The sequence below is a fragment of the Paralichthys olivaceus genome, chromosome 7 (genome assembly GCF_024713975.1).
Source record: "Paralichthys olivaceus isolate ysfri-2021 chromosome 7, ASM2471397v2, whole genome shotgun sequence".
Lineage (NCBI taxonomy): Eukaryota > Metazoa > Chordata > Actinopteri > Pleuronectiformes > Paralichthyidae > Paralichthys > Paralichthys olivaceus.
The window spans coordinates 18,320,635-18,331,350 of NC_091099.1; the positions used below are offsets into that span (position 1 = coordinate 18,320,635).

Consider the following 10,716-nt stretch of genomic DNA (forward strand, 5'->3'; position numbering starts at 1 on the left):
GTGTGATTTAAATATTTTTATTATTCTCTTAAAAGAAAGATTTGTAAGAAAACAAATAAGACCAAACATGATTTATTTTTTCTATTATGACACAATGAATGTAAAGGGATTTTCCCTTTAAACATGAGGTGAGCGTAGTAGTTTGCCTAATATTAATCAGCAGACCAGTGGATGTGGCAACATGTTGATCAGGGTAATTAATAAAAGAAATCCCTTTCTTTTTGCTTTGCTTTCCTTCATTGACGGGAACCAGCAAAGTGTGTGAAGCTTCCCCTTAGTGAAATCTGAGATGTATTGATGTTAATATTTCTGGAAGCCCCTGTTCTTTCCACTGTGCTCCTCACCGACACCGACGATCACCAGAACAGACTGTTTCTTAATCATAGAGCATCACACAGCTACAATATGTACATTTACAGCACTTGCATAGAAAAATAAGTTTCTCAGCAGATGATTTTTTCCATGTAAACCACAGTTATATCAAAAAGAAGGAAACATTTGTCCAATATAAAATGCACTGTTAAAATAAATCAACAGACAGAAGTGGGATCATTCTTAATCTTCTTCTACTTTGGAGCACCTCATTGTGCAAACAGTTGGAGACAAATGTAGAAACACGATAAACACGGAAACGTAAATGACATAGACTAAAGGAATGAAAGTTAGGAATTCGAGCATGTGAACTCAAAACGGGGGAATTTCATCATATTGGCGCAAGTTCACAGTCACGTTTACGTTTTTTCAAGTCTCAGACCTGGCAACAATGTAAAAACCTCAAGTTTAGTTTGTGTGGGCCTCTTTGAATGAATTCATTTTTGTGAGTGTGCTTACATACATGAATATGGTTCCATTTGGCAAGCTGCAAATGGAAATTACTTAAGTGTGACATTGCTCAGTTGTCCTTGGCGTGCATAGTTGGGGAATTTGAGGTTGTCATCTTATTCTTTTTAAACAAGCGTGTCAAATATGATTCCCCCCCCAATCACAGGAATGTTCCACTGTGGAACGTGCTCAGGGTGAAGGGTGGTGGTCGGGTGCTGAGGTCTGTTTTAATCTTCGTCCTCTCCCTCTACAGGTAGTCGGACCATGCGGCGAACGCCCCTTTTCCCCGCTGGGCCTTTGGGCTTGGCAAAGGCCTGCTTGTGTGCATGCTGCTTGGGATGCACCTCCTCGTACAGGAAATCACCGGTCAACTCGTCACCGTTATCAATCTCCAACTAAAAAACACACGGAAGCTATGAGCAGAAGAACTTGACCGCAAGACACACTTCAACTCACAGTAATGAAGGAAGATATCTACTTCTCGACAACTATGGGTTTTTGATGAAAACATTTTGAACAAATACCATTTCAAACTCTGCATGGCTCATACTACTTACATTACCTCCTGAGTCATTACAAATCATCCTTAAAGCCGCTGAAGACTTTTCTCTATTGGCTTAAAAAGATGTAATGGTTTTTATTATTTCAAATTAGAAATTTTTTTTCTTGTCTGTAATTATCTCACTGGTTTGAAATGAGCACAGCTCATATGAGAAAAGTTTGAAGCCACATGCTTTTGTGCATTAATAAACATTAGTCGCAGTTGAACATCAAGTCAAATTAGAGCAACATTCAACGATGCTTTTCATTATCAGTTAATCTGGACACTATTGTCTTGATGAACCCAATAATAATTTTGTCAATGCAATGTCAGATAATAATGTAGTAGATTTCTATAATGTAAATAAATCGCTTGTCGACTAACAGTCAGATATTCTCGTATTTGAGAAGCTGAAATAATGACTACAACAATGAACAGGTTATCCAGGTAATTATAATGTTCATCACATGATCAGCACCTCCCTCCCTGACTACTCTACATCCTTGTGATAAATTCTGCCCGATGAAATGTTTCTTACCTTTCTCTCAATCTCAATCTCCAGCTTATTTTCCACCATGTCAACCAAAGGATTTTTGCAGCTGGAATACAGCATCCTCTCTCTGATGCTGCAATTGTACCCCGGCATAGAATAAATGAAGACTGCGAAAGTAAGAAGGACAATGTGAGGAACCGACGCAGAAATAACCGTGGTGTGTGTGTGTGTGTGTGTGTGTGTGTGTGTGTGTGTGTGTGTGTGTGTGTGTGTGTGTCAGCTGTTCATTATAAGCCGCGAGAATCTATTCACCTGTGGACTCTAAGTAGTCGCCTTCATGGGAATGTTTGTAGAGGAAGAAGTGGTAACGTGCAGACTCTTTAGGGATTCTCATTGGCAGGTCTTTCAAGTCTGTCGGCTCAGTGCTGCACAACCGAATCAGCTCCTGCTCAGAGTCCACTTGCTGTTGACAAAGGGAAAAAAAGCCTCTGTGCTTTGAATAGCAGACCAATAAGGGAAATGTGGGTGTGGGAGATGATTAACAAGCCCTCAAAATCTCAGGTGTGTCTGAATAAAACATTGACTCAGTCGTTGCTGGTGTGCTGCTCTGCTGTCAGCAGTGAGCGTTCAGTGGATAAATGGAACAAAGCAAACTGCTTTCTTGAAAAGCTTTTATGTTGAAAACAAAAGGGAATGGAGACAAGGACGCAAGAGTAACACAATTATTTCTTTGTACTTGTACACTGATCTGATCCTGTGACATTTGAATTTCAATGAGAAGAATGGACACAAAGGCTTTTTTGGGGAAAACGAGTCATTGTGTCATCCTGCAAACAACTCCTGATCTAGGACATCTCCATATCTCCAAACGACACAAGATAAAACGGCTGACAGCAGATTTGCTTTTTAAAATTACTGACCTGGCAACGTCACTCATTATTTTCTCTGAGGAACTCACCAGCTGCACATAGTTGATTCTCTTGTCTCTAAAACGTTCGAGTGCTGCCATGGCGTCTTTGTGAACAGGGAAAGCCACTCCCTGCAGAGTCTGCTGCTTGCTGTCCACACTGATGTCCGTCTGCACCTGAACACACCACAGACACACACAGTTACACATACCAGACATACATGAGTATGACTTAGCAAATAATAATAATATGCATATTTCTGCAGTAACATGTTTTATAGAGAAAACCTGTGGTTTGCAGTACTCAGGTCATTACACACACACACACACACAGTATGCACACAGACACATGTCCAGATATTACTGAAAGCACCATTTTGACATGCTTTTGACATTAATACTGCTTTCAGATGTCTAAGGCTCTGGATAATCTCCTTAAAATATCTGCAGGGTCTGTATGTGAGCACTGAGTCAGACAATGTCGGACAATCTCTGGACTGAGTTTTTCCTGCCAGTGAACTCAGTTTCAGGAGAATACACAGCGTGGGTGCGTTGGTAATGTTTGTATTATGTGATGGACACATGTACACAAATAAATCAAATATCTCAGGATGAGATAAGAAAAGAGGTGTCATACACAGATGAAGATGTAATTTGAAAAAAATGAGGTTTGAGAGTTTTTGGTGATACAGCACCACTGACTATCTCCCTTCTCCATATGTGATGTCTGAAAGCAGCTTTAGTCACCATTCTGACTATTCTTAGCTTTTCCTCTTTTCCACTGGTCAAATAAAACCACTAATGCCTGCTAACCTCTGGCTTTTGTCTGCAGTGGTAATGGATTCAATCGACATTCACTCCCGGGTCAAATGATCCTGCAGTAGGTTTGAAATCGGTGCCGGCTGCGATCGGCAGTGATGGAAACACAACATCACGAAGGGAACAAACAGAAGTTCTATCAAAGCAATGACAGGTATCCACTGATGATTTTGTTTCCAACACTTGTGAAATACAATAAACATTCTTTATTCCCTGGATCATGAAGTAAAAAGGTTTTACAGGTGGAACAAGCAGTGTGAATGCTGGAGCATGGTGATTACAGATGAGGTGCTTGTATCTGAAGTGACAAGGCGCCGCCATGGAAATCACAGAAAACTGGAAATGCTGGGGGGGATTACACTGATGGATTGCATCTATTTTTAGCGCCCTGTTCCCACAAAATGAAATACCGTGGAAACATGATTGAGCCTCTGATGCAGCTACCTCGCATACCAAAAAGGATTGTGGGTCTTTTATCCATCTGCTTAGTAGAAAAAGGCAGGAAGTCTCCGAGGCACGGCAATGATAGATATTTCAAAGCCTCTTTTTTCATGCAGGCGGTACAGATTAATAGTATATTATCTTCCTACAACAGCTGGACTAGTGGGACGAGCGCAAACCTCACTTCCTATTTGCTCTGCTGCTGCTTTTAATTGACCACACTGCCTGCAGGGCTCCCACCACTCAAAGTACTTCCATATATGGTCGGAAAGACAGTTCTTGTTTATAGAACCAAAAGCACCAAAGTCAGAAAAGCGAGATTTCACCTGCTGCTCTTTAGCTCTCTATCTGGTGGAGTCTATCTGATGCAGCCCTGCAGAGTAAATACTGCCAGCGTCATTAGCAGCATACAGTGGATATCACATTACAGTAGTTTTCTATGTTGCCCCTGCTACAGACAAAGGCAAAGCACAATGATACAGCCCACCTGTGTTTCCTGCAGAATCAAATATATCTCTCACAACATGGAATTATTTGACACTGATACTCATACAGAGCTGCTCTTTAAGTATTAGAGTGTGGTCTTTTGGTTTCAGAGCTGGACTTGATTTCGCGCTCGGATTTTGTAATTCTCTCACTCAAAATCCTCCGCTCACACTTAAATACGCCCTGCTTTTGCTTAGATTTCCTGCGCCTCTCTTGCTTCCTCTTGCACTTATGCTGCTTCTGTGCACATGCAACACGTTTGCCCTCTGATTTTTTTCTTCGAAACACACTGACTGAAAGCCGGCGTAAACCGTGGAGGGCGGAGGTGCATGAACCCAGTTTAAGTTACTGCCTGTACAGGATTCCCAAAAATGTAAAAGCTAAAACACCCACAATGAGGGCGGGACATTTGCAGAAACAAATTACAGCAAGAGCAGAGGAGAAATGTGAGAGCCGAAGTTTCAAGAGAGCAGGAAATCTAAGCACAAGCAGAGTGTATTTGCTGCGAGTGCAGGATTTTGAGTGACAGCATTACAAAATCTAAACGTCAAATCAATAAGTCCTGCTCTCAAACTGAGACCACGCTCTTGAAAAAAACGAACAATATATTTAACCACTTTGTTGCTCAAGCTGAACAATGTTGTAACATCAGTAAACAAGACATCATGAGAGCAAGCTGTTCCAGCCTAATAGATTCATTGTGGCCAACATCCTGCCGTTCCAACGCATTAGCATCTTCGCACAGAGTTGATACTGCCAGACAAGCATATGTACGCTTGCACTGCTGCTGACCTTCAGCTTGTTTGGGAGGATGCATACCAATGCTTAGCTAGCCTTCATTGATACTCCACTCTGTTTCTGGTGGGGATTTAAAGCTCACACACAGGATATGTGATCAGAAACAATACTGCTGTGAGGTGAAGTAAACTTAGGCGTCATTGTGAAAGGATGACGTAGTGACATCCCTTTTCAGAACTGAAACTGACAACAAGCCAAAAACACACCCATTTCAGAGCAGCACAACAGACAGACAGTATCTGTATACACAGGCACTGTGAAGTACATCATTCGCAAATGGTGATGAGAAACAAATGAGATGAGTTTGTTTGCATGTGTGTGTTTGTGTTTATTTACCTGATTTAGTTTAATCTGTCTCAGTTCTTCCTCTGCTGCAGTGAGGGGCAAGGGTGCTGCCTGCGAGATCAGATATTTCCTGTATCCACTGAGATTCATTTCATCCTGGGGACCACAAAAATGGCACAATAATAAACTTTGTATAGGACTTTGCAGAGCGTAAAATGCAGCTCAAGGTTTATTACATAAAACACAACCCCAGCTGATAAAAAGGGTTTACACAATATTTTAAATATGTTGACAGAGGATGCATTTCGAATATGTAGTGGGAGTTTGTTCTAAATCATTAATTACAGAAGCGTTATCACTAATTTTTGCTGTTTGTGTGTGGCACGTTCAGCAAGCCAGCACTAAGCGACCTCAGTAAGCAGATAGGAACATAATCTACTGGACAGTCTAAAGAAAAGATGGTGCCAGGTTGTTTTTGGCTTTAAAAACAAGTAAGCAGTTAATACTGAGGAGATTTATTCTCTTTTCCTGGTCTTAGTTAAGACTCTAGCAGCAGATTTTGATCAAGTTGCACCAATGATTAATGTTTTTTTAATGGTCAACCAGTATAAAGTACATGACCATAATCAAGGATTGACAATCACGTGTGACACAGCAATACACACTACTGAAGCTTAACTTAAAAAATAAAACATCTCAGGCTTTAACGAACTCAAGTGCGTAAACAAACTCTTGACATCAGGTGTGGCACGATCATTCTGACCAACCTTTAAGGTACCAAAGATCTCATCCTTGATGTGGCCGCCTCCAAACTCCTTCTTCAGTGTGGCTCTCGTAGCAGCGTATAACATTTTATGTCGCACCTGTAGAGAAAATAAAGAAAACGATGACGCTTTGTTATGACTGTTTCTTACAGTCTCTTATAGATTAATAAAGAATTATACAGGACGTGTTATTAGAAACGTTCTTGTTTACATTGTGTGCATCTTTGAGGTTAAAGATAAAACAATCGTCAAATGTTTGGTTGATTTGAAAACTGCATTGTTTACTTCCATATGCACTTGTTAGCAATCATCTTCCTGCTTAACCAAGATTCCTAAACTGCTTTCATATTCCGTATTTTCTCCAGAGGAGGCGCAAATGTCCGAGTGAGACGCTCCGTCTCTACGGACTCCCGCTGTGTTGTGCTTGTGTAAAAAGCAGACTGGGTAAACCCTTTAGTCAATTCGCTTGATTTTACCCGGAGGTCATGTCTGAAAACTGCTATAGTGAAAATCAGGTGTAGATCATAAAACAAATAAAGAGGAAATCTATCTATGAAAACATTGCTCCATTGCACAACTAGTGGTCAGAAATTCCACTGGGCACTCTGAAATGTCCTGAGAAACTTGGGATCTTTAACCATGTAACACAGTTGACATGCTAAATCAAAACTTTGACAACATATTGAAGTGGAAGAAAAGCGAACACACAAAATCAATCCAGCCGAGGCAGCAGCGTTCAATGGTTGTGTAATAATTTTGCGAATTCCAGACAAGCATCAACCTGAATTGCCGTGCTCTGAGCTGCAGGGCAGGAATGTGAAGCTCAGCTATGTCTTAAGTAAGTTTGAGTTCTACAATATCCAGCATGGCATCATATTTATGTTTCTATTTGTCATGGCTATTTAAATGGCTGTGACTCTACGTGACATGTGGTTCATCAAGTTTCACTGAAACCAAATAACAATTGGCTGAGGAGGCATTGTATGAGGCAAGAACACAGGAGAAGCACAACTCTTTTGAATAACAAGGAACAACATGCTGTGATAAACATATATCACCTAAAAGCACCGAGTGTGAATTTAGAGGCTTCATTTTCGCTATTTAATTTCGACATCTGTCCAGCGCTGTATCAGAAATAATTGGAATAATTATCACATAAACATTCACATAAACAAGCCATGCATGTGCTGGTGCAAACAGGAAGCAACTTCTTTACTCGGTTGTGTTTTTCCAGAAAATAGTGGTTAAAAAAGAACCAGGGGTTTCTTTTCTTAGAGAAATTATGTAATTTGATATCCATGTTAAATTTACCTCTGGTTTTAAAATCGAGATAGATAAGACACAATCAGGCAACAAACCTGTGTGACTGTGTCATTGTTTCCAAAAGTCTCTGTTTAAAGGGTTCAAAAACTGAGGAGTGTGGACGCCAGGCACTGTGTTTTAAAACTAACATGTATTAGTGTTGATGTCGCCATCATCAGAGATGAGAAATTACGGGTGAGCGACATGTTGTTTGGAAAACACCAGAATGTAGCCATATTTAGATTTAAAGAGGTCTGGTACTGGTGCCAACGTGTATTCAGTTTTTTTCCAAACACGAATACAAAGAGTTTCTGCCTTGATGTGGTGAACCCCACCCGTCTCGGAGCAGAGGAGGGAAAATACCATGTAGCATGGACAGCTACTCATTAAAGCCAGCAGTTTTCTTACTGAGGATTGGTCTGGTGACCAGGCCAGGAAGATCCACTCATAGCCCTGGTTGTTAGTGGAGTCCAGCCGGTAGAGAACGTAGCAGGGCATATCGTCCTCGAGGAGCGGCAGCACGAAGGAATCATACTCCTGGTCCCATTTCTTAGATGCTTTCCTGGTGGTGCCCAGGGTCAGCTGCTCTGAAAGTCAATGTGTGCCAAACATTGACATTCAACATTTACAACAGTTGGGAAGAAGTACGGGATAAGAGTTTTCTTGGCAGAGGAAGCTGTAAACAAACTGCAGGACTCTGGGACACTGCTTACCATCCTCAATGACGATCTTTAAGGCTCGATATTGGTCTCCGCACCTGGCACTGGCAAAGATATCTTTCACATCGTTACCCGCTGAATAAAAAACACATAGGAGGAAATCAGTCTCCGTTTTGAATTGGAGGATTGACAATTTTACCATTTAAACCCTGGATTATGTGTTTCCATCTAAAAACTACATGAATCATAATAACCTGTGGACACAACCAGATGTTAAACATTACAAAAAGAACATACAATTATCCTCACATATGATTTTAATGTCATATTGTCCATAATCATGTATTTCTTATGTTTTGTAGACTGTTCCTACATCTAGACAATTCCAAAAAATACTGCAAAAATACTATTTATGATAATTACAATGCAAAAAAACAATTATTGGCTTTCATTGACTCATATCAGGAACACTTCATTGACTGACTGAAGGCTGACAACCTTTTTATTTAACTATTTAAATTATCTAATTACTTTTGCATTGTCTTACGTTGCATTCACATTTTGTACTAATGTCTTTTTATATCATACGGAAAGATCTTTGAATTGCCTTGCTGTTAAGATGTGTTATACAAATAATAAACTACCCGTCCCTTATGATTTTGGCAGTTTTCCATTATCTAACAAATCTACAGAAGCTGAGGAACAAATCCAATATATGAATATAACTGCAATATGATTCATGTTTGTTTACTAACACACAAACAGGAAGGTTAAATATTAGAGGCCAATATTACATTGTTTTAAACATTTCCACACAGGTTAAAGGTACAGTGTGTACAATTGAGTGACATCTAGTGTTGAAGTTGCATGTTGCAGTTGAATACCCCTCACCTCCCCCTCCCCTTCCAAAGATGAAAGAGAACCTGTGGTACCTTCAGTTAAAAACTCAAAAGGTTTAGTTTGTCCAGTCTGGGCTACTGTAAAAAACATGGCTGCCTCAGTAGAGTGGACCCGCTCGCTATGTAAATAGAGAGTATTTAAATATAAAGGGCCAATTCTAGAATAAATAAAAAAACAATCTTTAGAATTTAGTTGAAACAAGCTAATTAAAACATCACTTGGATAATTCTATATTCAGTTTCTGCCAATAGATCCCTTTCAACTAAACTGTACACACAGCACCTTTAAGGGAACTATTTATTTAGGATAAATTATTATTTGGACTTTTTCAATGATGTAAAAATCTTCGACTTTCATCAGAATAAAGTCTAAAAAAACAAGTGATCATATTCAAACTCATATGACGGGTGGATTATTAGTAACATGTGTATCACAGGGTTAATACACACGTTCACAATCGCTGCATCCTCCTGCGTGTGGATTGGCATCTAAGTTAAGTTTCACATTGTTCAACCTGTGAATCAAACAGCAAAGAGTTCATGTGTGTGTGATGCTTGTGTCGGGTTGATAACAGTGTGTCCCACCGTGCAGCTCTGTGTAACAACATGCAGCAGCAGCTCCTCTCATATTAAAGTGAACACCGGCCGCAGTTTGTTTAAATAAAGGCGTCGCCCTTCCATTCAGAGGCTAAACTAACCTTACACTGTTTGAGCCTCGTGTAGAGTCAAAGCGCCCAGCACAGAGAGGAAACAATGGCTGTGATTACTGTGTCTGACTATTGACTCAGAGATAATGTCTCCCGGTCCATAAAGTGACCAGACGGACACATCACGGCGGCTCACAGCTAGCTAGGAGTGGCTAGCTAACTTCGTGCTAGCTTTCTCGTTGCAATGAATTGTTGCAGGTGCTAAAGCTCGTCCGGGATTCACACACTCGCGCAATGAATAAAAACAGAGGCTACACGCACGGACACGGAGACACGTGAGAGGAGAGACACGCGTGTACCTTGAATTCCCGTCTGATGTGACATTGTGCCTTTCGTCGGGTGAAGAGCTGCTGATGTCGCCGATCAGGAGTAACCAGGGCAAAGAAGCAGGAAGTGGACTACAGCGACAACACCGCCCCCCGCTCTGACGTCACCGACCTCCGAATCACATGACACACGTGACACTGTTGTCTAAACTTAATTCAAGCTTATACATTTATCATCAGTATCGAATAACTGTATTAAATGTCTGCTCTATACGTTAGTATAATGAATATATACTATGTAGTATATATAGATTAAGGTTTTGGTTGTCCTCCATGGAAGTCAACACAACATCCTTACATGGACAGCAGTGCAAATTTGTGTGTGTGTGTGTGTGTAAATAATAATTCATACTTTGCTGTTAGATCTCAGAGCTTTTTTAAATGCTATATCTAGATCTGCACAGTAACAAGTGACTAAAGCTAAAGTTAGATTTTTTGTTTTATTTTATAATTTGTTTTTGAAATGT

General features: G+C 40.3%; 1 protein-coding gene across 1 annotated transcript; it reads right to left on the minus strand.

Annotated features, from left to right (window-relative positions):
• Position 1: 1 nt before the first annotated feature.
• On the minus strand, positions 2-10,363 carry twf1a (twinfilin actin-binding protein 1a). Its single transcript, XM_020079189.2, has 9 exons — positions 10,223-10,363; positions 8,372-8,452; positions 8,067-8,245; positions 6,360-6,455; positions 5,644-5,748; positions 2,815-2,940; positions 2,169-2,319; positions 1,902-2,023; positions 2-1,217 (listed from the first exon to the last, which is right to left on the minus strand). The coding sequence occupies exons 1-9, from the start codon at positions 10,245-10,247 to the stop codon at positions 1,050-1,052; spliced, it is 1,053 nt and encodes a 350-aa protein (XP_019934748.1). The 5' UTR covers positions 10,248-10,363; the 3' UTR covers positions 2-1,049.
• Positions 10,364-10,716: the final 353 nt, after the last annotated feature.